This window comes from Pelodiscus sinensis, chromosome 5, assembly GCF_052426305.1.
Source record: "Pelodiscus sinensis isolate ZL-2025 chromosome 5, ASM5242630v1, whole genome shotgun sequence".
Classification (NCBI taxonomy): Eukaryota; Metazoa; Chordata; order Testudines; family Trionychidae; genus Pelodiscus; species Pelodiscus sinensis.
The window spans coordinates 92,891,887-92,919,844 of record NC_143056.1 but is presented as its reverse complement, the minus strand read 5'-3'; the positions used below and the strand labels follow the sequence as shown (position 1 = coordinate 92,919,844).

Here is a 27,958-nt window from a genome sequence, read left to right as displayed (position 1 = left end):
TAGGAGGGATGACTTCTATCCAAGAGTCCAGCTGGATAGAAATAAGAGTTCATCACAGCATGTCTTACAAAATTAAATGAAGTACCTGAAGGAATATTCTAGGAGAAACCATTTTTAACATGAGCTATTAAACATTATTTGAAACCTTCAGAGGGGTATAGCCACATTATACTCCACTTATTTGAAGAAGTGGGCTGTACTCAGGAAAGCTCATGATACCATCTACATGTTTTGTTACTCTTTAAGGTGCTGCTAGACTTTTTGCTGTTTTAAGTTTTTTCATGATTTGAAACATCATCAAGCGCCTCCTGTTAGCTTCAGTTTAGCATTTTAAATTCAGGAATAGATTAATTTAAACAGCTACAAACCAGGCTGACATCAGTTTAAGAGCATCCACACAGGAGTTTAAAAATAATCAACTTTAAAAACAGTGTCAGTGAAAATCAAATCACTTCATAATGTAGGCTTAACGACTGTCCACCCCAGCAAGCCTCACTGGTTTCATTGACAAGCCAGATTTTAACATTTCTTCCAAAAGCCTGGGAGCACATTCTTGTTTGTATTTAAGAGGGGCGTGTTCAGATTGGCTTTCAGTACACCGGGAATCAGTCTACGAGAACTAATCTCTTCTTACACAGGAAGCCGGAGAGAACTGCACTAAAACGGTACTGGAATCGCTTTTTGAAGAACCCACATTTCAGCTGGAGTGCAACTTTGTCCTGCGGACAGGGCCGTAGTGCGGCTGGTGAGCGCACTAGTGCAGGCAGCTGGCGACACCAGCCTATGCAGTAGCTGGGGAGCGGTCAGGAAGCAGCCCCTGCAAACGCGGCCGCCGCCGCCCTACGCGCCGCAATGGGCAGGACCAAGGGGGGAGCTTTGCCCTGCCTGGCTCCCGAGCCCTCCTCCTGCTCCCCTCCGGCCCCACCTACCGGGCGGCGGCGGCAGCGGCGGCTCCGGAGCTGCAGGTGGCGCCGTGCGCTCCTGATCCCAGCGCCGGGCGGGCCCTGCCGGGCTGCGCGCTCCGAGGGCGCCGGGCGGGAGCGCTGAGTCCCCGGCGCTGCGGCTGCCTGAGGCGGGAGGAGCGGGGCCCGGCATGGGGCTCTGCCTGCCCTGCTTGGGGGGAGCCGCCGAGGACGTGGTGGAGACGCCAGACCCGGTGAGTGCGGCACCCCCGCGCCTCTCCCCCGCCACGCCCTGCTGGGCCGCTCCCGGCCCCGCCGCGCACCCGCAGGGCAGGGCTGACAGACACCCCCCCCCCCCCCGGCAGGTGCAGCCTCATTGCAGCCCCCCTGTAGGGGCCGGGTTTGCTGGTGGCATGTTCCGCTTTGTGATATTGCCCCGGCTGGCAGCGACCTTCCCTGGTGGCGTTTCCCCATCCGGGCAGGATAACATCCCGCAGCCGAGGCGAGGGAACTGGCCGCTCTTTGCTGCCCGCCCTGCCCTGCCTACGGACTGAACATCTGCGCTGGGATCCCTCAGCCCCCCTAGGGTGCAGTGGGGCGTGGAGCCGTGCACCCGTCGCCTTCTCTAGTGACTGATCCTACAGGGCTGCATTGTTAACGGGACAGGGAATTAAGCCTTCAATGTATATTGAAGGGCTTAAACTTTTTCTTTAATACATTGCTTGAGCTTCATGCATCCACACAATCAGGGCCCTAGTGCACGAGGTTTGTTTTTGTGTCATAGGGGCCACTGTGTTAGTCTGAATCTGCAAAAACAACAAGAAGTCCTGTGGCACCTTATAAACTAACAGATTTATTGGCGCATAAGCTTTTCTGGGCAGAGACCCACTTCATCAGATGCATAAGTTTGTTTTTGTTGAGTACATTTTGCCTTAAAGGGACACAGGCAACTTGGAAGTTATATTTTTGAAAGAAAATTTTCAGTGTCACAATTTAGGTCTTACGTGTAACTATAAGAAGTTGCAGGGCAAAAAAACTATTTTTTCCCCCTCACCTCATCTTGCCTGTTTTGGGCATTTGACCGTGCTTGGTATGGCTGTTTCATACTTCCCCCTGGATAGACCCAGATCTTGCAAGTATTTGCACATATCTGTGGTGTCATACCAATGTTTGTTAGTCAGTTTCTTCCTTGATTGGCAAGGAGGGGGGATGGGGACAGGGTTACAAAAGTCAACAGAAAACTTAAGCACTTCAAAAAAAACCCACCAATATTGTTAAAAATTAGTTTGTCAATATTTTAAGAAGATACTCAATTTGAAAACCCTGTTATTTATTTTAGACCGTCCAAAAATCTAGGAGGTGCTTCTCAGTACAAGCTTTCCTTCTACTGGCCATCTGCCACAGAGTCAGTACCTCGCCACACATGTAACCAGAGAACAAAAATCATAGGGTAGAATCTCGTCTCTTAGCATATATGCAACATCCCTCAGGTGGCATATGATGATCAAGAGATTCATCATCGAATTTGGTCTGCTGGTTGGATCATTAGTTTCTTTGGGCCGTGTACTGATTGGTAGAATCATGTGAATGGTGATCCATGCACCCCTTAGGCCTGGAATCTCTAGCATGAACTAAAATTAACCTAATTTGAAGTTGGTCAGTCTCAGTCACGGGTGACCTCTGCTTGAAGTATCTGTAGGAACTATCTGTTAACCGGGAGAGGAGAGTTTTGTCTTTCAGGCCATTTAATCCTTGGGCTGTCTATTACACTCCTGTTTGTAATAGGCGCCTTCCTACTAGAAATTATACTGAGATGGTGAACTCATTTCACATATGCCAGCAGACAGTAATCAGTACCATTTATTGCTGCCAATTTCTTTAGCTTAGTTCCCTGCATCCTTGTGGAAGCCCACTGACTTCAGAATCAATGGGTTTAGGGATTCATGCTAGCTGACCTGATTGTTGGATCAGAAGCCCAGTTGGGATTTAACTGTTAAGTAAATGAATCTGCTTTTCTAACTCTGGAATACAGAGAAGCCTGATTTTAGTGAGCTTATCTCCATTAACAGTGATAGCTATTCTAGTTACAGTTGTTTTGTAAATTTCACTATGAGAGACTTCATGATGTTTGTTTTTAAAATATTTATGCTTGTGATAACATCATGACATTTTTGTGAGGACCACAAGGGAAACAGCACTCAGACAGACCAAGATCTCATTTTTTTCAAATGACAAGAAGATCTTACGGACTTTCTTCTTCTTGTATGTTTCACTCTAGAATGATTTCTTTTTTTTTATGGTAAAGATGCAAGTAATCTAAAATGTGGTATTTATGCTTGTGATAACACCATGACATTTTCGTGAGAACCACAAGGGAAACAGCACTCATACCAAGATCTCATTTTTCTCAAATGACAGGAAGATCTTACGGACTTTCTTCTTCTTGTATGTTTCATCCTAGAATGATTTCTTTTTTCTTTGTGGTAAAGATGAAAGTCATCTAAAATGTGGCCTTCTAATGGATATATTTGCATAACCCTAACTGCTGTTACTCAAAAACTGGAATTCACCATACCAGCAATAATACTCTACTATCTTAATAACAAAAGCATATTGCTCTTATCTAGCTTCTTTAATAAAGAGAAGAAACTGTTCTTTGACTTAAATTCAGAATTTGATTAAATAGCTTCCGTTCATATATAGTTCCTTGTCATTTATAATAGTCTATGCTAGTGGTCATCAACCAGTAGATCTTGGAGCCTCTGACAGGTGATCCTGACTGTTTTGGCCAGGAGGCTATTAAGCTCTGGCACTTCAGTTGCCCTTCCACCCACTGTCATGCTGCTCCTGCCCTCTGCCTTGGAGCTGCCCCTCTGGGAGCCTCCTGCTTGCTGTGCAGGGTGTGGGAAGGAGAAGGGGGGGGGGGCGCTGATGTCAGGGTGTCCCTCCTCCTTCCACTCCTGTACCCTATCTCCACACAGAGAGAAGGGGATGGAGGGAGCTTGGCAATGCAAATCTTTGTCACTCACACACTGGGTGTGTGTCTGTCATTCTCACACACACACATACTGTCCTTCACTCTCATCTTCTGCCCCAGCACATACGTGGGGGGTTGTTGTTACTGCTTTTAATGCTTGCAAAGTATGTTGTTTTTGTTTTTTGATGGTCCCCGCCCCGAACTTCCTAGATCCAACCTCCTGCCCCTAACGTGAGTCCCCCTGCACCCAAACTCCTTCCCAGAGCTTGCACCCTGAAGCCCCTCCTGGACCCCAATCCCCCACCCCGATCTAAGCCTGGAGCCCCTCCCACACTCCACACCCCTTGCACCCAAACTCTTTGGCCCAAGACCAGAGCCTGCCTCCCACCCCAGCCTGGTGAAAGTGTGTGAGGTTGGGGGAAGAAGGCAGATGGAGTGAGCAGGTTGAGGTCTTGGAGAAGAGGTGGAGCAGAGGCAGGACCTCAAAGAAGGGGCAGAAAGGAAGCAGAGCAAGGATATTTGGGTTTTAGGTAAATCTTACATTGCACTTATATTGAAAAAGGGATCTTGTGTTTAAAAAGGTTGGAGACCACTGGTCTATGCATTGTCATTTAATCTTTTTTAAACTATTACATTGTCATTGTTAACTTATTCTGCTTTCTCTACAAGAGTAATATCTTTTTCAACTTTTTCGTAGGAGAGTAAAAGACGACAACTTGCAGAAGCTGCAGAAAAGAGGCAGATGGAGGTATCATTACACTTGTACACTATACCTCTACATAACAAAACCAGTTTTGTAGCCACTGGTTTTAATATGGAAAACATCAGAGGTCTTTTTTTTTGTTGTTGCTGCTGCTGCCCAAATGCATCTAAATAGCAAATGTGGACTGTAGGCAAGTGAAATTCCTCATTTGCATTTGGCTGTCATGCAATACAGTAACTTGACATTTATAAAAACATTGTGGAATATTGGTGGGGATTTTTAAGAGCACTTAAGATAGTTAGGCACCTGATGACTCCCACTGAAATTTAAATTGCTGAGTGCCTTTGAAAGTCCCCGCCATTATAACAATGTGAATGCAAACCTGCAAAAAAATTTAAACAAAGGAAGAAATGGATTTGTCAGAGATTTTGTTTCACTTTGACCACAAACATTAAAGAGATTGCAGCTGCATTTTTCAAAGATGTTTCATTGTTTTGATGGCATTTGCAAGTATTTTGAGTCTTGGTACTTCTGAAAGTTCAACATAGCTGAATTTGTTGGCTGTTTGCTTCCATATTCTGGGAGAAATATGAGCCTCTTACCTCATTCTAGTCAATTAAATAGTGGCATCGATGAACTCTGGACTTGAAAAGTTGGGGATTTGGGTAATTAATTGCGAGGTCTTAAAGTTAGGAAGGTGGATGTAGTATGTGCCTTATGCACAAAAGTAATAAGCAGGGATGCTAACTATTGGGTATTTGTGTAAATGTGTAACCACTAGAAATTTTAGCAGTTACATGTTTACATGTAGGAAGGGGCAGGTGGCTCTGTGGGAGTCGATATGCCTGGGGAGCTGCCTTGTAAGCTGCTTCTCACATGTACTGGCTTCCACCTGTCCTCCATCCCCCACGCTGCTGCCTCGTAAAGGCAGCAATGGGGGGATGCCCAGGCTTATCGGTTAATCATGTAGTTGTCTGCATGTTGACATCCCTAGTAATTTAGGAGAGTGGAAATACAGAAGCCTAAATCAATAGCACTGTAGCCTTATTTGCACCTTATCAGATTTACTATAAACACTGCATAATCTAAATTCTCTACAGTGTCTTGTATGAGTTTCAAATATGCAGCTGAAATTTGAAGATCATGAATGTGTGTATTGTATGCACATTCTTGGTGTTCCTTTATGTAGTTTGTTGTCCTTTTCCTGGTACGGGCATGTTCTGTTTGCTCCTGTTTTAAAAGATCATTATTCATATTTGAGTCGTAAATAAAAGCACTTTCTAAATTATAGCAGGATTGAAGTGATATTTAAAAGCCTTTTTATTAAAACCTTTTCTAGTTTGCTATGGACTACATTTTAATTGTAAAAAATGAGATATTTGAGATTCAAAACAACATAGATGAACTAAAGTACTTTCTAAATATATATCCTTGCAACAACCCTCAGAGGAACATAGGTAAATACCACGTGGAAAGAGAGAAAGTAAAAAACAGACACAAGCAAAACATCCTGTTCTGCAAACACATGTAAAATAATTCTGTTGACTTAAATGTTAAAATGTAGGTGTTTTTGTGTGTAAATGACTAGTGTAAATTATTAGTGACTAAGTACGTGCATCAGCAAGTAGGTATCTAAACTGGAATTAGAACTCTGGCTCCCAGCCTTGTGCTTAGACCATGCTGGAGTAGTGTTATTCTGTTTGTTAGCAAATTCTGTGCTAGTCTAATATACTGTTCAGATCACCCTACTTGGTCTTTACCAAGAGATATTTTATATGTATCTCTTCACATCCTTACTCCATCTACAGTCCTGCCCTGTCACAACAGTCCCTTGATTGACCAGTCACCATCACGGTGCATTAAATCTATAAAGTTAACTTTCAAAATAAGAGGAAGAAGAGGCTATTGCAATATGACCTTTGTTTTAGAACATTATATACTCTAATATAGGTATTTGAGTTATCCCCATCGCCATAGTATTCTATTCAACATCCCTATGAGGTAGGGGAAATTATTATACCCATTTCACAGATGGGCCATTGAAGCACAAATAGCTATTCGCCCTGGGTAAGAGAATACTTGTGATAAAGGAACTGAACCTTGATTTCACACATCCTAAACTGCACACCTAATCACTCGGCCATGCAGTTCTGCTCCATGTAAATGTTCCCAATGTCTTCTGTGTTAAGGGTGCTCATAAGTTCTGTAGATGTGGAAACAAAATATGTCCTCTCCCCTTTTTCACTTATTGTAAATTGTAAGAAGACTTCTTGGCTAGTGTTCTTCTGTTAGCCTAGGATGCCCTGTACTTGCAGAAATCCATGTGATAAGGGAAGAAGCTGGAGCAGTGATCTCATAAAAAAAATAAGTTGGTTTCTTGGATGCTGTTGACTGCCTGAACTATCCTTTAAGTTAAAATTATGTTGCAGCATCAAAGTTCGTGGGGGTTCTTGTTTAATTTTACAAAGTGAATACAAATCACATGCATTTACTCATTATATTATGCCCAGTTGGATATACAAAATAAAAATGAAATAAAAGACTACCCCATTGCCATCTCTGACAAATACTGTGCGATATGAAAAAGCACCTAAAAAGTTATGCTGCTGTGTTACATAATATTATTGTTTCAATATTGCTCCCAAATAAAAACCCACAAAATGTAGCTACCAAGATATTTTTTCTTTGAGACTGGATTGCAGTGTGCTGATTTTATCCAATCTTATTTCCCTAAAGGCCTCCTCTCGGGGTGTTAAGAACCCATATTATGTAGAGCAAAAGAAAAAGAAACAAGAAGAAATGGAGAAACAAATTGCATCTTCAAGCTCTGGAGGAGGTGGACTTAGAGTAAGGTTTTTTTTTTTTTTTTTAAGATTTACTTTGTTAAATCCTTTTAAAAATGTCTTTGCTTTCAGGTTGAACCAGCTTTATTAGTAAGTTCAGTGTTGTCTGTATACATCTACAGCTTGAACCTCTCTGTCTGGCAACATCTGGACCACAGATTTTGCTGGATCAGAGTCCCACTGGCAGGGAGCCCAGCACCCAAGGCCTGCAGCGGAACCCAAAACCAGGAGGGGTACACGGCTGGTTCTGCTGATGGACCTCAGGACAGTCCAGAGTCCCTCAGCACAGGGGCCAGAATTGACCTCCCCATGTCCAGCAAACTCCCTCGTTTGGAACCAGTCAGGTCCTGAGGCTACGTCTACACTGGAGCCTTTGTCAGCAGAGACAATGCAAATGAAGAGCTCATTAGCATTTCTCGTGCTCTCATTTGCATAGTCTCTTCCCATCCGTTTTGCAGAAGAGGTTTTTGCATAAAAAAACCGCAGCGTAGACAGGGCAAAAAAAACCTTTTGCGCAAGATCCTCTATACCTGCTTTTTGGAGGAATAAGGGTTCTTGTGCAAAAGGGTTTTTTGTGCAACATGGCCCCGTCTACACTGTTTTTTGTGCAAAAACCTCTTCTGCAAAATGGATCGGAAAAGACTATGCGAATGAGAGCGCGAAAAATGCTAATGAGACAATGCAAATGAAGAGCTCTGCTGACAAAGGCTGCAGTGTATAGCCTGAGGGTCCCGGACCAGGGTGATTCAACCTGTATTAAAGATCTATGCAAAACAGCAGTAGACACAAGTAAACTTCACATGTTCAAATGAAAGTTTCCTCTTTATCCATGTGCATCCTCAGCAGTTATTTAAAGTATCATCTGGTTCCCGGTCACCTGCGGCCAATCATCTAAGATTCCTGCTTAATTTTTCCTTCTTTCTTAACGCACGTGTGTTAGGTTGTATTCAAATCTTGTCAATTTTTCAATTCTTGTCAAGTTTATAAGATGCAACCTTTCCTTTGTATTCCCACAGCTAAAACATGTTGAGGTTCTTGTATCCCCCACTGACTTATTCTCCAGTGCCCATGAGAATCTTCCCTCCAATCCATTCTTTATATTTCTTACTATATCTCCCCCTCTTTATTCTTCCTCTGTCTCCTTTTGTATCACAAAGTTCCAGCTACTTGTCCTAACCTTTAAGATTTTAGTTTCCACAGCTCCGTTCTTTCCCACTTATCCAATCCTGTCTCTTACTGAATGTCTGCCATACTCTCTGCTCCACCATTAATGCTCATGTTGACTTCTCATTTATCAACTTTTCCCAGTCCTGGTCTCATCTTATTTCAGGCTGCTCTTTGCGCATGGAACACCCTGACTCAAAGTACTTTAATACTGACAACCTCTTTCACTATTTCCTCTGCACTTATACAGGTTGAACTTCTGTGACCCAGGACACTCTGGTCTGGCAACAGCCATGGTCCAGCAGGACCATAGATATTGCTGGACCAGAGAGGCCCAGTGGCAGAGGTTGCCGGTGGCTGAGGGCGGAGTTGTCCCGTGGAGCACCAGAGCCCGAAGCAGGGAAGTCGGAGGAGCTGCTGGAACCTGTGGCAGTGGGGGAACTGGAGTTCGCAGGGCTTTGGAGGCAGCAAGGCTGACAGGGGCAGCAGAGCCCACAGCCAGGTTGCTGTGAGGCTGACAGAGCCGCTGGAGCTGACAGGGACAGCGGTGCCTGCTGGCTGAGGAGAAGAGCCCAGTGGAAAGGCTGATTTCCCTCCCTCCCACACCTTCCCTGGTCTCTCAAACTCCCTTGTCCAGGACTAGTCAGATCCTGAGGGAGCCAGGGCAGGGAGGTCCAACCTCTATGAAATTGGCCAACTGATAACAGTCAAGCAGGCAGAGATCTATACTCCCCCCCCCCCCTTATCTTTTAATATGCTTTCCTTTTAGGTGGTAAACTCTTTGGAACAGGGATAGTATCTAGGAAGTTATGTGTCCTCTTGTTGCACGTCAAAAATGTTGAAATTTGATTCGAAATGTTGATTTGATTGAAATACTTGGACTGTAATGAATCGACTTGACTGCACACATACAACTTTGTTTTATTTTTCTAGTGGCAAGTTGGATAAAGAAGTGTGGGATTTGAGAAGAAGGGGAATAAATACTGCCAATAACTTGCCAGTTTCTGCACTGAGTGGCACTTATTCATTGTGTGGCTGTTGCTGTTTGCATTTGAAGATTCAACAGTACTTCGTCATTGCAGTATGACAGAGGATAGAAATGTATGCAAGGAATGTGTCAAACAAAATGTCAGAATGCAAAAGAAAGATGGCCAAAACTAGTTATCTAAAACCTCGATCTCCATTATTTTTTAAACTTCTCATGTTTCAATTTTGGGTGGGGTAGAGAGTTAGGAGAGGCACAGTTGTTTGGGAATGAACTCAGTATTTAAAAGGTGATAGAGTAATTGTATTATTTCTTTTTCTCCTGAAACTCATAGCTTGGGTAATTTTTAGTGTGTGGGATTTTTGTTTTAACATTTTATTTAAAGTTTTTTGTAATTGAGCTTTTTCTGCCTCCCTTTGTAAAAGTTATCTTCCCTATATATTCATAGTTGAAATAAATGTGCTGCCATCCCCCTCTTCTGTACTAATTGCTGGTTAATCAACTGAATTTCAAACCTTTAAAAATCTTGAGGAAAAGATCAGCTTCTGCAGATTGAAATTGTGTGAAATGTGCTGTAAAAAATCTCTTTGAATTATAATCCCTTTATATGCTTTTACTGAGGTAAATATCTTGTGTGGTATGCCTGTTCTCTTTCTATTGATTCTCCAATTATGGATTTCTTATGAGTACATACTTATTAACTTCCAGTGCATCCATGTATTATAATATGTTAATTAGCTAAACTAAACATTGTTGGCTGTTTTTTTTGTGCCACAAGAGGGTGATGTTGTGCTTCTGGAAATATTAAGAAATGGAAAAGGAAAAGACCTATTAGGTCATCTCCTGGATAGGTATTCTTTAAAAGCTTCTGTACCTCTTGGGTGGCTTAACTATAAATAGTACAATAATATTTGCCAAGTGCCAGAAACACTCTTACTGCTCTTTCGTATCCAGAAATGTCTGTAATCCTTTTCCCAAATGTGAAACTACTTTTGATTATTTACAGCTAACTAAACTGGTGTATTATGAATCTATTCCAAAACTAGAAATGACCTCAGGCCACTACTGAATAGTTGAGGGAATTACCCTATTGCTGTAAATACAATTTTACTTTCCCTGGAGGGCACTATATTTGGCCTATTTCTGTCTTAGTGCCTCAATTTTTTATCCAAATGAGACTATGGAAGTGTTACTTGAATTAAATAAATGATCTTTCCCGTTGAAATCCACAACTATCATCTTAAGTCCACCTTCTAGAAAGAACTAGCTTTCTGGCTTCTGCCTTCATAATTCATGATAACAAAGGAATCCTTAACACAAGTATACTAGTATTAGTTCAGTGAAAAAAGCTGTGGCCTTCATAGAAGATACTAATACCTCACATTTATTTTGGGGGTATTTGCCCTCTTCACTGTTGTATTCCTACTTCACTGAATTAGGGCACATCTACACTGCACGGCAAAAGTCAGAGTAAGATGCATAGCTGAAATTGAAATAGCTTAATTTGGCTTTTGGTGTTGTCTACACAGCAGGCAGTCAAAGGAAGAACACTCTTCCTTCAACTTCTCTTACTCCTCATGAAATGAGGGTTACAAGAGTTGGAGTAAGAAGTCCTCCAGCTTGAAATTATTTTGAAATAATGGCTTGCTATACCAGTGCACACTGTGTTACTTTGAAATAATGTCAGTTATTCCAAAATAATGTTACTGTGTAGATGTACCCTTAGACTGCAATGGAAGACAGCTATAAAATGCAGTATGTGTAATGCAGAATGAAACTTTCTGTCCAGGATTTTTACTAGAGTATCCTACAGTATTATTATGCCAACACAAGTTGTGTCATTTTAAGTACCACTTTGGTGGTGAGTTTTTTGTTTTAGTTGTTTGTGCCTTTGATCAGGGTCTTTCTGAGGGAATTTATCTGGAATTAATTTCTGCATTTCTGTCCAGTCATGTGACGATCTGAGGAATTTTAAATACTTTGAAAACATTTACAAGTATTTACCTTGTTTAGTGGATTAATCTTATAGTTGTGGCTTTTTTTTTGTACTTTTAAGGTAGAGAAGAGAGTCCACAATCTGAGCTAGATTAGCAAACAGTAGTATGAAAATCTGTTTACCCACTTAAATCAGTGACTTCAAAAAATATGGATCTTGACCATGGCAAAACTGAGCCATGATAGGAAAATATACATGGATTACAACACGTGGTGGACTCAGTAGTCCCAGAATAACTAGCTAGCCCTCATGTGCCAAAGAGTCCTGTCCTTCTGGTTTGCATTGCATAAAACATTAACGGAGTGCTTTGTACTTGTTTGATTTTTGCAAAGACTAATAGAGACTTTACAACTGTATCACAAATTACTGTACTTAAAATAAACTGACCAAGTACTGGACTGCCTTATCTGAAGATTATGTAAAATTGAAGGATAATATCTTTCTGTTAATTGCAAAATGTGTGGTTTAATATGTATTCTGTCATGTACGGCCCTTTAGAACAACAAAAGCACAATTCTTAAAAAAGCCTCACTAAAGTTGGTACTAATATTGTCATTGAGTTGAGTTCCAAAATGTATCACTTACATGCCCTATGAAATGATATCCTTGTGCCAAAGTATATGCTGCTTATGGAAGATGACAAGTCTGTGCTTTGGACTGTGGAATCCTTAGGGTTCCTTGTTGTTGTAGCTGTTTTTTTCCCCCCCAATCTGTCCTCCCCTGAAGTTAAGAGACTTTCCATGTATAAGTTTAAAGCCCTGATCCTGCAATTTGATCTAGTCAGGTAGATCTTTGCACCTGTAAGCAGTTGTACTGGCCTCAGACATCCACTTGCCCTCGGGGTCCACACGTGCAAATCCAGTTGCATCTTTAAGGTCTTACAAGTTCCCAATCATGTTTAGGAGTGGGTGGTTGCATGCTGCAGAATATGTCAGTTGTATTACCGTATGTGACGTCGGTAAATATAAATAAAGGTGAACAAATCTGTGTCCTAGCCATGAAACCAAAATTTGACAGAGGTTTTTCCTATTAGGGATGCATGGGCTCATCATGTAAACATGAACATTAACTGCAAGGCCTGCCCCCCCCAACCCAGCCACTACTGCCCCTGATACAGGGGCAGCAACATGCAAGGGCGGGTGGTAGGAGCAGACAGGAGCCAGTGCTTGTGGAAAGCCAGCTTTTAAGTGGTTCCATCTTTATGAGCAGGGGACACCTATCCCCTCGCCCCCCGCCCCGTCACTGTTGCCTGTGATGGAGACAGCACCATTGAGCCTCCCCTTCCCCGCCTATACCCCCCCACATGTAAACATGTAACTGCTGAACCATCAGAAGTGACACCTCTACCAGAAAACTGTATTTTAACATCCCTACTTCCTACACTCCCTTTTAATCCATTAAGAGTTGCTTCTCTCCGTTTTTACACAGGTAGAACAAAAAGTTACAGAAGAACCCATGATGTTGTTTACATGGGATCATCACCCTGAGAAAGAGACAACACCTCAAGTCTGAGATCCAGTTAACGCTTTGTCTACCCTACCAAATTTTGTTGCCAAAAACTGCCTTTTGGCAACAGAACAATGATTGCTTATGCAATGGGCTATGACTTTTGCTGGGAAAACCTACCCAGTTTGGGCAAAAAATACTTTCTTTCCTACGAGATTAATTTTTCCCCTTTATTATCGACAAAGACAGTATACCTGCTGTAATCACTTTATTTGGCTTCTGGGATGTGTCCTACAATGCCTATCCTGACTGCTCTGGTCAGCCATTTGAATTCTGCTGCCCTTTATCCAGGTAAACAGCACTCCTGCTTCCAAGCCCAGGAACTTTTAAATTCTATTTCCTGCTTGCTGGCTTGGCAGGGAGAGGTCTCATCCTTCCAGCTGATCATAGCTGGCTGTTACATCACACACTCTTCCCCCTTGGACCACCATAGAGCTGTTGGATCTGATCGGTATCGGGGAGGAGTCTGTGCAGTCCTGGTTGTGCTTGACCCATAGGAATTGATATACCTTTGTGGGCAAATTTCTCAAGGCCCATGTGAAAAGTGCTATGTTCAGGACATGCTTCAGTGCAGAGCAGAGAGAAAGGATCTGAGGCAGGTGCACCATAAGGCAAGGAAGGCAAAAAGTTGCTCAAGTGCTCCACCTAAGACCTGCTGTTTCTATGAGGAGCTGGATGCTATCCTCAGGGGTAACCCCACCTCCACTGCCAAGAACCTCTTGCATAGTTCAGAGGGCACAAAACGGCAGAAGAGGGATCTAACATTTGCCATGGTGTGGGAGGTTGCCAAGGGTCAGTGAGAAAGTGATTGGTGTGTTGCTCAAGGTGCATATGAGTGAAATGTTTCAATGCTGTGCTTGAATTTAACTGTCCTGCTTCTGTGCAATGTCCCTTTATGCTATACTAAAGGTGGCCTTCAGGAACACCTCACGCATCCCTGCTGACTGGATTCAGCAGATAAAGAGGCTAAGAGACAGGAATGAATCACTGTTCCAGGAAAGACTTTGGTGCTCCAGTACAGAGAAAAGGAAATGAAAGTGCTGGGAAGCCAAAAGACAGGCCAGAGAAGCAAATTGAGCTTTTGCTAGGGCTACAAGGGTACATCTAGACTGCAGAATTTTTCTGGGATACCAGAGAGATCCCGGAAAAGCTCTTCCGTGTCCAAGGAACGTCTGTTTTTCCGAAAAAAATTCAGAAAAGCAGACGTGGTTTTTTGAGATCACTGTAAACCTCATTCTACGAGGAAGAAGGGATGTTCCTAAAGAGGCTTTTCCCCCCCAACAGTTGGCCCCCTGTAGATGGGCCAATTGTCGGAAAAGCCTCTTTCGGAAGACAAGCGGAAAAAGATACACAAATTGTGAACCGCAATTTGCATATCTTTTTCCAATAGAACTCTATAGTCTAGACACAGCCCAAGTGAGTTGTTGATAAAAGTAACGGAAGAGCAAACAGTGATGCTCAAGTCTTTGATAATACTGCAGAGTATGCAAATCCAACCTCTGCTGCAGTCCATGCACAATCCTTTACCATACCCCCCACCCACCGCAAATACATTCTTTTCCACTTTCTGGTGTTCCTCAGTTTCCCCTTTACTTCATCCCCTTGTACAACTTTCCCCATGATAGCTGGACCTATACACAGTAGTGAGGGCCTGCCCTTTCCCCATCCCTCCTTTTGCAACAAGCATCTATGTTTTAGTATGTGTCAGTGTGCTTTTTCTTGATCAATAAAGGCAAAGTTTTATAAGGGTAAATATTTGTATTTGGTATTCTCCAAATTCACATTGCAGTCGCTACAAGTACATGTACAGGAATTTTAATAGTTTTGGACAGGTATGTTGCCCCAGATGTCACCATAGCCTTCTGCAGAATGCATCATGGACGCAATGGATATACATTTCTGTTTCCCCTGTTATATTGTCAAAGTGCAATTAACACTCTCTGGGCTTCTCTGGCAATCCTAGTATTAGGCTACTTGAACTCAGTAGCCAAGTCCTGTGCCTCAGAGGTCTATCTCTGAGCAACCATTTCTGCCTTAAATTCACAGAGATTGTTCAAAATGCAGTATGCTGCTATGACCATGCTCAATAAGGTCTAACCTGCCATAAAGGCCATCCCAGTATTCCTTTAATCTGCCGAAGAACCATGTATCTGTCATCTATTAAATTTGTTGTTGAAACTCTCCTTACCGCTGTCCAGATGTTCCATGTAAAGTTTCATGAGCCAGGGCTAAGGTAGGTCCCCTATAATCACAATGAATATTTCCACATTCCTCACTGTAATCTTGTGGTCTGGAAAGAAAGACCCTGCTTGCAGCGTTCTGTATAGGTTGAGGTTCCTGAAAATGGGCATGTTATACACCATTGTTTGTTGATGTCTGTAAAATGCCCACCGTAATTCACAAGCACCTGCAACACCATGGAGAAGTACTACTTCTTATTGATGTGCTCTGTTGCAAAGTGGTCTGGTGCTAAAATTGAACTGTGTGTGCTACATATTTCCTCAAAAACCTGCCCAGTAGATGTATTACTAACATTTACCTAAACAGTATTTTTGAAAGGGGCAAGGAAACATGCTATCTACAGTCACCCCACTTTTACTCAGCATAATCATTAAGTTATGGACAAAAAGACTCACAGCTGCTTGATATTCTGCATAGCATGATCTGGATAGCAGCAACCTTACACTGAGTCTGGCATTCATAGTGCAGCTGTGGACCCTTGCTTTTGGGCTGGAGAAACCAGCACTGGGTGATGGGATCACATCATCATACAGGTTGAAGAGCAATGGCTACAAAACTTTAAGATTTATAAAGCCACCTTCCTGGAACTGAGCTGAGCTGGCTCCAGACCTGTAGCACAAGGATCCCAGAAGGAGAGCTGCTCTCACCACAGAGAAGTGTGTGGTAATGGCAGTCTGAAAACTGGCAGCTCCAGACTGCTACCAGTTGGACACAGTTCAGTACAGAGTGGGGAAGTTTTCCACCGGGCTGCACTAATGGAAGTGTGCAGGGCGATAAATCACATCCTGCTTTGAAGGACTCTGAGAAATGTGTGTGAAACACTAAATGGCTTTGCAGGTGGGTTTCCCTAACTGTGGAGGGTCAAATAGGACAGTATAAGAATAGAGAATCAAAAGTACCAGCTTGCTTGGTGGTGGGAACTAATTTGCGCACTTGAAGAAGCTAGTGATGTTCCACTGTGTGGATTATGGGACTGTAAACCAGAGGGCTTTCAAGGCAACCAAGCTCTTGCTTGGGTGGAACAGACCAGACCCAGACAAGAGGGAATAATCAAGGTGTGATCTATAGATTGGCAAACACCTTCCCTGTTTGCCAGACAGGCAATGTGTGGAACAGGCATCTATTGTCAATGCATGCTTGTGAAAGAGCCTTGTCTGAGGGAATGTCTCACATTTAACATAGAAGCTGGATGTAGCTTGTATTGCTGGTATAATTCCTTCTCAATCAACTTGCTGCACTGGCATGGCTAAAATCTCTGGTTTGACATTTTTCACGGGCAGCAAACAGTAACCAGCTCCAGGAGGGATAAGTGGGGGGTAGTGGTATGAATAAGGGGGCAGAAATAAGCCCCAAACCCTATAATGTCTAACACCATGGATTTGCAAATTAGGATTTTGAATATACATGTCCATCAAACTTTTAAAATACTGTTTTCTAAAGAGTTACAGAAGACTGCCATCCGTAGTGCAGTGCGAGCCTGAGCATCCTTGAGCAGCAATATAAAGGTAGATCCTGGAGCCACACAGCCAAATAAAATACCAAATCTACTAAACAGAGAACAATGCAACATAACTGGGTAATCGGACAAAAGGCAAGTCATAGTCACATTATTTGGTTCCCCAAATTCTTAAATTATTTCCAGTTAGACTATATGAGCAAAACAAGAATTTCCTTTTAATAATGCAGCCCCATGCAGCTGGATCTTTTTCTGATGGATACAAGTCCTCCGTTGTAGTCAGGGACCCTTCATGGAGATTAGGGAGGTAAGAGTTCAACTGTGTAACTGAGAAGCTCATGCTTATTGGTGTCTGTTAATGGTTAAACTCGGCTGCCATGAGCTCGTGGAAGGCCAAGAGCTCGCTACCAGCAGCCAGGATCACAGGAGAAGGGCAGACCCTGCAGTGAGGGTCAGCTCATGGAGCCCAGGATTGCGGAGAGCCCTCCAGCACCCTTCTCTCTCTATTCCTAGATCCCTGGTAAAACATTTAACCATGTAACTGATGGGTTTTTGATCAGTTAGATGGTTTTTGTATATTTTGATACCCCTAACGGAGAAGAGGCTATGCCCTGACAAAATATCTCTATGAAGTCCTGAATCCCAGTCTCCCCCTCCCCATCTGTAACACAGTGTCAATCTATCCATCAAAGTGCACAAAAAAATTAATCGTTAAGCACAAACTTATTTGTAGACAAATATTCTGAAACAATGCATTATTCAAGCAAAAATACCAATACAAAGATAAAGATTGGGTTCACATCTATGCAGCCATGCAGAAAGAAATGAATTGAGAGGCACCTGAAGGGTTTTGCTTCCTTTCCTCAAATGGCAGGGAACATTATCATCTTACATTGAAGAGCTGCAGCTGCAGAGCCAAGAATAAATTTTGTTTTTTAAATGACTGTACTTTAATTTAAATATATCACTTAGTATTTAGAAATCCAGTGGATATATTTTGTAAGATTAATGAAAATCAAGTAATAGGTGAGCTCAATACAGCTATTTCCTGTTGAAGCTTTTCTGAGAAATAGGGCCTCACTTCTTTTAAAATATATATATATTTTTTACAAGTTACTGAGTGAGAATTAGCAAGATTTTACCATGGAAAGGAGAACACTTGTAGCTAAAATGTTATGCTATTGATGAGGATGAATTACAGTGCCTTGTTCCAATGGTCAGTTACATGTTAATATATTTGTGGAGAAGAAATTAATCATTTCATACCCAATAGTTTTCTTTGTTAGCAGCTACTTTCTGAATTTGTTACTCATGGGCTAATGCCCCCTCTTGTGGAATTTGGAAGCAGTCCAGTGTTGTTGCTGGAGCCATTGGGACTAAATTCTGCCCTTCAGCATAGGCCACTAAAAGAGTTTTTCCAGAGCTGTAGAAATTCTCCAGCAACCAATTAGTAGCATTAAGACAAGTAGGTAAAACGTGTTAAATTATCCTTAAGACAATATTAGTCTGCCTGCCTTTGGAGAACATTTTCAATTTGAATCCTTGTTACTCGTAAGATTGTCAGGGTGAGCTGAATTTGAAGAGACGCTGTTACGAAAAAGAAAATTATCGTGTAGGATGTTTTATTCTGTGCATACCTGCTCTTGTTGTTTGCTCATAGGAATGAGCGAGCGGTGAAGTAAGGAGGGAAAGGGTAAGCAGAGTGCTGTATACAGAGCGGTCCTCCCTTGTCCAGCATTCTTGGGACATGACCCATCCCGAATGAGGAAATTTGCCAATATGGGGTGGTCCCCTCCCACTGGCCTCCCAGGACACTCCCCCTCCCTGCAGTTGGCCCTGCTCCAGACCCACTACCACTGGACTCCAGCCTGCAGGGCTTGGATTTGGATTCCAGCCTGCTGGTGCTCCATGGCTTCTCTTCTCCTCCACCCAACTGGGGATCCCCGCCTGGGACAGAGTTTGCCTGTCTTGCTGCTGCCCCGCCAGCTGGGGTTCCCTGGGGACAGGGTTTGCCAGCTGCCCCACTTTTGCTGCTCACCAGTCTCGCTGCTGCTGCACCCAGCCAGGGCTCCCTGGGACAGAGCTCCCCAGCCTCTGCAGCCCCACTGCTGCCCCCAACTGGGGCTCCCCAGGAACGGGATTCACACTCCCAGACACCAGAGCTCTCTGATACAGCAACACCTGTAGTCCTGCTGGACCATGGATGTTGCTGGACCAGAGAACCATGAATTTCAGCGGTTCAACCTGTAGTAGACTAATAGACAGCACTGGCAGCTCCCCTCATATATAGCAAGAACTTTGTAAACTTAAGGGCTACGTCTACACTGGCCCCTTTTCCGTAAGGGGCATGTAAATTTCACCTATCGTCGTAGGGAAATCCGCGGGGGATTTAAATATCCCCCGCGGCATTTAAATAAAAATGTCCGCCGCTTTTTTCTGGCTTTTAAAAAAGCCGGAAAAGAGCGTCTAGACTGGCCCCGATCCTCCGGAAAAAGCGCCCTTTTCCGGAGGGTCTTATTCTTACTTTGAAGTAGGAATAAGACCCTCCGGAAAAGGGCACTTTTTCCGGAGGATCGGGGCCAGTCTAGACGCTCTTTTCCGGCTTTTTTAAAAGCCGGAAAAAAGCGGCGGACATTTTTATTTAAATGCCGCGGGGGATATTTAAATCCCCCGCGGATTTCCCTACGACGATAGGTGAAATTTACATGCCCCTTACGGAAAAGGGGCCAGTGTAGACGAGCCCAAGGAGTTTTGGGAACCAGTCCAGTAGCACCAATGTACCAAAGCATGACTTCTCAGATTTTCCTCAGAAACTTATTTAACGGATCTCTCTCGATAAGGCTCATACATATGCTTTCCTAAAGGGTCTCTAGAGATTTCTGTGAATCTCTTTCCAGATGCCTACCATGCCAACTGCTGCAGGACTTTTACATCTTGCCTGCAGCAAACTAAGATCTTAACATTTGGACAGGATGAGATGAACAGCCATTGGTACATGTGCTCCATATGCTTATGATATATCTTTAGAGCTCTAGGCATGGCCCCATATGCCATGGCAGTCAAAGAATTATGAGAGAACTATTTCCCCATCAGGTGGAAGAATTTACTTTGAACCGAAAGGTTTCTGGAGCGATAAGAAGAACTGGGTCCTCATGCAACAGTAGTGTGATTCTTGTATATGTAAAAAACATAGAAGAGGAAAACAGTTCAGCAGCCCCTTCTCTCAGCATGCAGCCTGTGTGCTGCTTCTAGCACAGTCCTTGCTGAGACCCTGCTGGGGGCAGAGGGCACATCCTGGCAGGAACCAGGAAGTTCTCCCAACATGCCGCCGTTTGTAGTCCACGACTTGTAGTTCCCAGGGCTGCTGCTGAAACATGCTGGACCTTGGGCTACATATGGATATGGGAAGTAATTCCCAAACTTGCCTTTTGGAGGTAATGGTAACTAAAAGACCAACCAGAGGCTTGTCTAGTTTGTTATTATGATTAAACTTGGCACCGAATGCTCAAATGGAGGATCCAATGGGCTTAACTACAAAATGCTGCTACAGCTGGTACCTGCATTTCTGCAAGTGCTTGACTGAGGAATGCAACCAAGACTCCAAAAAAACCCCAACCTATTATTGCTGAAATACACACACTTTGGTGATTTTGATAATATTTGTATTATGGTAGCAGCTAGTGATCAGGGCCTCCTTGTGTGGGACATTGTACAAACAGAGGCAATCTCTGCTCCAAGGAGTTTTCTGCTTCCCTTTGCATCGGAAGTATAATTGATGCTGAACTCTTCTCCCAGTGGCTTTCTAAGACTGAGGCAATTCGATGTGTTATTGATAGCTAGATTAGTGGTTGATGTATCCTCCTTTACTATATCATCATGAAATTCCTCTGGATTATCACTGATGCAGCTGGTACTTAGAGTTCCCACTTTTCTTTTCTAAGGCTTCAGGTAGGAATTACTTTAGGCTACGTCTACACTGCAAGGTTTTTGCGCAAAGCAGTTTTTGCACAAGAGTTCTTGTGCAAAAGGTCTTGCACAAGAGAGCGTCCACACTGCCATGTGCTTTTGCGCAAGAGATGTGCTTTTGCACTAGAGCATCCATGGCAGTGTGGACGCTCTCTGGCGCAAGAATGCTCTGATGGCCATTTTAGACATGGGGGTTTCTTGTGCAAGAAACCCCTGTTGCCTGTCCATACTGCCTTCTTGCACAAGAGCTCTTGTGCAAGAGGGCTTATTCCTTGTGGGGAGAGGAATAACTCTTGTGCAAGAAGCCCTCTGTTCCAATGCTTTATTGTAAATGTACTTGCGCAAGAATGTACAGACCATCTACACTGCACGCAAGTTTTTGCGCAAGAACAGCCGTTCTTGAACAAGAAGCCTGCAGTTTAGATGTACCTCAGAGTTTTAAACATGATCTTGGCCTTCATATATGATTAGCAAAGGCAACTGATCACTTCCCATTTCACCTTTTTATAAGTTTCCTGGCTGCTATTTTGCTTGTTGCAATGCCAGATCTAAACATGAAATGCTTCCATCCACTGAATTAAACTGAGCAGGTTCTCCAATACTGAGCACCACCAGGTTGTGCATGTTCATGACCTGCTCTAAGCATTTTCCATTATAATCAGTTTCCTGCTTTCCCCTAATCATTAGGGCCATTAAGGGCTCCACTAATAGCATACGGGCCTTTAAAGCTCTCAACTCTTGCAATTCTAGATTAACATGTTTACAACTGATGTAAACTCGACAGATTCCTATAAACATGTTATTCTTCAGTGGAATCTCAAGCTGTGAGTAGAATGCTCTTAAATTCTGCACTTCTATGTCAACGTAACTAAGGCCTTCTTTATAAATATACAGACCTCCTCATCGTTATTTCTGTCACATCTGATTACATCATAGTCTGAAAATCTAAATATAATTTTTCACTAAGCATGTTTCTTGTACACATCATGTCAGTTTTGTTTTCCATTTTTAAAAGTTCTGTTACTCCTGACCATGTGTTACTAAACTATGTACATTCCAGGGAAAAAAAATAACTGTTAGAATCATTGCTTAAACTGCATGCTTGCCTTCATTTAAAATTGCATGAATGTGATCTATCAAGAGATTGACTATCTGCAAATCTTTTTCTCCTGCTTTTGGGATCATTTTTATGTTTTGTCTTTTCTTTGTAAAGTGAAATTGATATTTTTGCACAAATACCACAACTTTCTCTTTGCCGACATGTGGTACATCTTCATCTATTATCCTTTTCTTTCCGGTCATGAACTGCATGTTGTTGTATCAGTAGCTTTTTCCACTCCACCAGCATTTTCCTCCTCTACATTCCACTGTACAACTCTTTAGCCAGTTCCTGCCTAGGACATTTAATGGATAGTTTTAATTTTCTGTATCTCTCTAGTGTACACAACTGCCACACTCTTTGTATGCTGCACTCAGCTTATCCTCACAATTGCTGCGTTTTAAGTCTGTTCAGGGCTGGATTAAGACCTTTAGAGGCCCTAAGCACTGAAAAGATTATGATGCCTCCCCCCCATATGTAATTCAAAATAAAAACAATACTATACTGTAAAAATCTCTTTTTTTTTTTGGTGCCCCTAGCATATGTTTAGTCTGCCTATTTGGTAATCCAGCCCTGGGTCTGCTTTGCTGGAAAAAAGCGCCAATCTAGACATGGATCTTTCAGAAAATAAAGCCTTTTCCAAAAGATCCCTTATTCCTCTTAAAATAAGGAATAAGGGTTCTTTCGGAAAAGGCTTCTTTTTTTCCCGAAAGATCCACGTCTAGACTGGCGCTTTTTTCCGGCAAAGCTCCGAGCCGGAAAAAAGCGGCAGCCATGTTTATGCAAATGAAGCAGGGAGGACTTAAATCCCCGATTCATTTGCAATTGCGATGTGTCTAATTTGCATCCCTTTTACGGAAAAGGGATGCAGTCTAGACACAGCCAAGATGTTGTAGCTCCCTATTCTTCAACTAGATGTTTGTTCTTTTTTCTCCTTTCCAATCTCTTGCTTCTCCCTCATTTTCAAACATAACTTCCAGCCTTTCCCTTCCAGCTAATTTCCCAGCTTTATTTACCCAACCAGCCAGTCCAACTTCCCTGAGTTTCAGGTCCTAGCTCACACCTCCACCTCATCCCTGACTTGACCCAACTCAGCTCCTTCCTGCTCTTGCTTCATGGTTATAACCCTACTCTAGCTCCTCCTCAGATGCATTTCATTTGCTATTAAGGTCAAGCACTGGCTCCCTTCCAGGTGCAGTGCATAAGGTAATTGGTCCCTTCTGGCCCACATTAACTTATTCAGGGCCTGCATGGGATGAATACACCCTCACAACTACTTTCATGTCATTATGTCTTTACATCAGCGGGATCTTGTTTGTCCCAGTACAGGGACCTCAAGCATTATGTAGTGTGTATTTATTATGCTAATTAACCTAGCCAAACTCATCCACTATCCACAAATATAAACTGTTAAACTAGAATCTCTATTACTTTTACCATTCCACAATTCTTCCTCTTTATATTTCAGTATCCTAATTCAGCATTTGTATCATGCATATACAAATTTCTATTATTTTTTATTTTAATAGAAAGTTAAGGGGAGCATGACAAATGTTGACACTGAAAGTCATCCTCTCCAGGTATGGGTTTTCAGGGAATTCTTGATCAACGCTCTAGCGCCACATTTGTAAGTTATTAAAAAAAACTTAGGAATTTTACCTGTTGCATTTTGCAGAGTAGTTTTTGTTTTAAGGCCTCGTTGCATGAGACATAAGGGATCGGTCGGAAAAGGCTTTCCTTGTCAACCAATCCCCGTCTAGACTGCCGCTTTTTGCCAGCAAAGTGCCGCGTCTGCAAAAAGCGTCGGCCATTTTTATTCTAATGAAGCGTGGGGTATTTAAATCCCCACTTCATTAGCAATTTCGGTATATCTAATTTACATCCTTCTGGCAACAGAGATGTAGTCTAGACATACCGTAAGCGACTGACCAACAGCCTGTCCCGGAAAGATTGTATATGCTGGTGTGTGTGTGCATGCATGTATGAAGAGGTATTTATTGCCCAGGCTATTTACACTGGGGAGCTAATACAATATTCATTCTGGCATGCGGACGACACCACAGAAGAGGGATAATGGTAGCCACAGGATTTCCTTGGAAATCTAAAGGCTGCTTGCCTTCCCACCCCTTCCCCTTCCCCCGGCAGCCTGGTTACTACAGAGGCAATCTGCTACCAGTCTGGCCTTTACTCGGTTAATCAGAATCATTGTAAACGTGGGAAATGGTTTCTTATGTACCTCCTTGCAATTCCATGATGATGCAGAATGGAATCCTCAGGTGCTTCTGTTCGCCACAAGATGCCCCCAAATGCTCCTAAGGCATTAATGTGGAGCCACTCCATGGAGCAGGGGAAGGGTGGAGAGAAAGACCCTTTTCTGCCTTGTCAGAGCCTCTTTCCCTGGCAAAGCAAGGATCCCTGGGCTGGAAGACATACAGGATTAATCTGCATGAGGCTGCAGCCAGACACAGGGCTGCCCAGGAGGCACAGGCTTTCCTGCAGGCTCAGACATGCTGAAGGGTATAGGAGCATGGTGGGGCTCCTGTGAGAAATTTTCTGAAGGAGAAAAATCTCAACAAATGCTTCTTCCTCAAATTACTAATCACAGAAGAACACATTTGTTTTTTGGAGGGTCTCTCAGATTTGCAGGACCTATCCCTGAGAATTCCCTATTGACAGTGGGAGACAAAGGAGCTTTGTAGAAGTTCTCATCCTTTTGTCCATGAAGCTGAACATCCATTTCAGTATTTGTAGGTGGAGGATGCTGGCTCCCTTCCGAGCGGGGGGTTCCAGGCAAGGGATGGGGAACCTTTTTTGGGAACAGAGGTGGTTGACCCTCAGAAAAATCAGTTGAGGGCTACAGACAAGTGAGAAGCAACCCCTCCCCACACACACACACTATGGCTCCCAACTGAGAAGAGACACTACCCACATTCCCCTCACATATCAGAGTCGGGGGGGCAGCTTAGTAGATTTTATGTGCTCCAGCCCCATGGTGGGGCAGCGGGAGAGCAAGGGGACGGCTGAAGCACCAGTTTGGGTTCCTCAATGCTGGGGGGGGGGGGCTCTGAGACTCTTCCAGGACTTACCTCAGGAGCTGGCCAGAAAGAAGCCTCCTCATCCTCACACTCTTTCTACAAATAGATGTTTCTGACAGGGCTTTTCTGCACTGGAGTTATGAACCCTCAGGACAGGGTAGGGATCTGACATGACAGTCTGAATTCAAGCTCTGCATCCTAGCAATGCAAGGCTCGGCTAGTTGGTCCAATTCACCTTCTGTAAAGTCTGTAAGCACTGCTGCATTCAGGAAACACTGCTTAGATTTAAGCTAAATGTCTGCAGGACAGCTCATGCCCAAATGGGGCAGAGTCGTCCCACGGGGAGACACAGATCCAGGTAGTGGAAATCACCACGCTGCTAGTTATTCAGTCTAGGCAAGGAAGTAGCAACAGTGTGAAAATAAAAGTAAAGTTTTAAAACCGTGTGTCTCTCGGTAGAAGTTAGTCCAGTAAACAATATTACTGCGCTCATCTTCTCTCTGCAGAGCAAAACAGAGGACTGAACTGCCAATTTGTTCCACCGCCAGAGGCAGAAAATCTGGTGGCCTGAAGGACCGAGCCTAGCCCCAGAGCCTCCACATTGAACAGCTGCTGAATTCTAAAGGTTTGGAGCTTTAGTACATGAGTAATGGTTTCAGGGACTGATTGTGCCAGAAAGCAGATAAAGGGACAAAGGGACTGGTTTTTGGAGAACCTGATGGGTAACAGAAGATACTGGGATGCCATCTACTGGGTGCAACCCCTTTCTGTGCCTTAGAATAGAGTGCTTCCATCTCTGCCCTCTACATGACCCTCTCCTTGCACCCTCATCTGAGTTTGCCTCCCTCCATATCCTGCAGGCACTAACATCCTCCTCCAAGAAACCTTTGTATGGATGTGGTTTCTCACAAGTGCATCGCCAAGTGCCTGCGCTCCATCCCTTCTCCTCCCCCTCTCCACAGAGCGGGGATGCCATGAACCAGCCGTTCAAGCTCTGGGAGGGAGGAGGAGAAGTGAGGGCGGAATGCAAATCAGTGGATTCACGTTGCTCCAAAACTGCAGGGAGGGAGGAGTAGGAAGTGCAGGGTTTCTGTGCCCCACTATGCAAGAGGCATGTGGGGGAAGTGGACAGAGAGGGGGTGCACAGGCCACAGGGGAAACCACAACAGGCTGCAGGCTGCTACAGCTCACTGAGGTGGAGGGCCACTCGTGCAGCCCACTCACTATATGTGGTGTCCTATCCCTGCTTTCCAATCATTCTGGAACTGTCTATAGCAGCATAGTGGGGTCATGACTCACCACCATAGGACCTCCTGCTGGTCTCTTTAACTCTTCCAGCACCTTCTGTTGGCCAGTGTCTCAGCCTCAGTTACCTGTCTTCTGTGCTAGTTCAGGCCCTACGTCCCTGCTGGCCCATGGTGCCCTTTCCTCGTGGTACTGTCCCACAGCAGTGATCCCACATTCTGGGGTCCTCCCATCTTAGGGTGTCCCAATCCCCTATACCCACCTTGCCACAGTAACCCACTGCCAGTCTTTGTCTATCCCCTGCCCCAGGGGCAAACTTCCGTCTGAAATAGCCATTCGTCATTAGCAATGGTCGTGGACCTGTTGTGTTCACCTGCCTTGGCTGCCTCTCTAGGCCCCTTCAGGCCCCTGTATCAGGCCTACAGTCGGGAAGTTGGGTCAGGCTAGAGCGTTCCAACTCTGCCAGCCTTTCCCCAGAATTTCTCAGTCTCAGCTACACTCTCTAGCGTACCAGAAGCCAGGTCCTTCCAGCTCCACAGCTGGAACAGTTGTGAGGGCCTGAGCATAGCAGCCCATATTTATGCTGCCCCAGCTTGGCCCTAATTGGCTGCTACTTGCCACAGCTCCAGCCTTCTCCCGGGGCTGAAGTTTCACACTTGATTCACCTGGAGCAGGGTCACTGCCTCACTACAAGCAGGCATTTTGCAAGTGCCTTTATAGCAGGAGTGGGCAATAACATGGCAGTGGATTATCAGGGTTAACTCCTGGTGGGCTGCAGCCACTATATTTACCTGCATCTCCACAGGAATGGGTGATCACAGCTCCCATTGGCCCAGAATGGCAATCCATGGCCAATGGGATCTGCGATCCCCTATAACTGTGGAGGTGCAGATAAATAAGGTGCAGGGCGCCAGGGACTAACCCTGGTAGAATGGATCCATCTCACAGGCTGGTATTTGTCCACTAGCTGCTTTATAACATAAAGAGCTGAGTGGTTTAGCTTGGTGCAGTCCTGCCTCAGTGTAGTTACTGATTTTTGTCCCATGGTAAACAGTTTGCCTATCAATCTTGCTTGAACATACTCTGGGAGTTTTATTACTCCCCCACCCCCAGTTGTAGGAGTTTGGTTTCTTATTTTTCAGGACTAAAACTTTCACAGACACTCAGTTTGATTTGTGGTGTGCTGTGTGACACCCCAACTGGCTCAATTCACACATCCAACTGAACTGCACAAGGCGTGGGAACATGTAAAATGACTTTATGCCACCTCCCTGGCTCTCAAATATAGGGGCTGATTCTACTCCAGCATAAGCCACCTCCATGCTACTCTAACCCCTGCCCTGCTGTCTATAGTGAGGAGATGTCGAGTTGTAGCCAGGATATTACAGTTGGGTGGGGGAAGTAATATTTTTTTATTGGATCAACTTCTGTTGCCTCGTAAACATGTCTTTCTCACCAGCCGACGCTGGTCCACTGACAGGTATTACCTCACCTGCCTTGTCTCTCTATAATTAGAAGAGGCTGTTCTGGCAGCCAAGAATAGCTGGAGCCTACAGATGCAAAATGCATCTTATGCGACTCTTCTACGACACTTCCATAATTGAGGCCTGGGGCTCTGCTCTGTCATGAAGATTGTGACATTTATTAAAAGTGTAATAAACGCAAAGAACCCAATCTAGAAAAAATCCTCTTATGATTATTACTGCATGTCCCAAAATAACCAGCAATTAACCGGACAGAAGAAAGATTTTTTTAAATGAACAATGAGCAGCTTAAGCTGTCTATTGACTGAATCCTGCAATGCCATGCAAGTCTGTACTGCAACAGAACACCTGCAGCT

The 27,958-nt window shown here is 43.8% G+C and overlaps 1 protein-coding gene across 1 annotated transcript; it reads left to right on the top strand.

Annotated features, from left to right (window-relative positions):
• Positions 1 to 928: 928 nt before the first annotated feature.
• Positions 929 to 11,968, top strand: SVIP (small VCP interacting protein). Its single transcript, XM_089778594.1, has 4 exons — positions 929 to 1,156; positions 4,577 to 4,627; positions 7,319 to 7,429; positions 9,523 to 11,968. Exons 1-4 carry the CDS (start codon positions 1,094 to 1,096, stop codon positions 9,535 to 9,537), a joined length of 240 nt encoding a protein of 79 aa, XP_089634720.1. The 5' UTR covers positions 929 to 1,093; the 3' UTR covers positions 9,538 to 11,968.
• Positions 11,969 to 27,958: the final 15,990 nt, after the last annotated feature.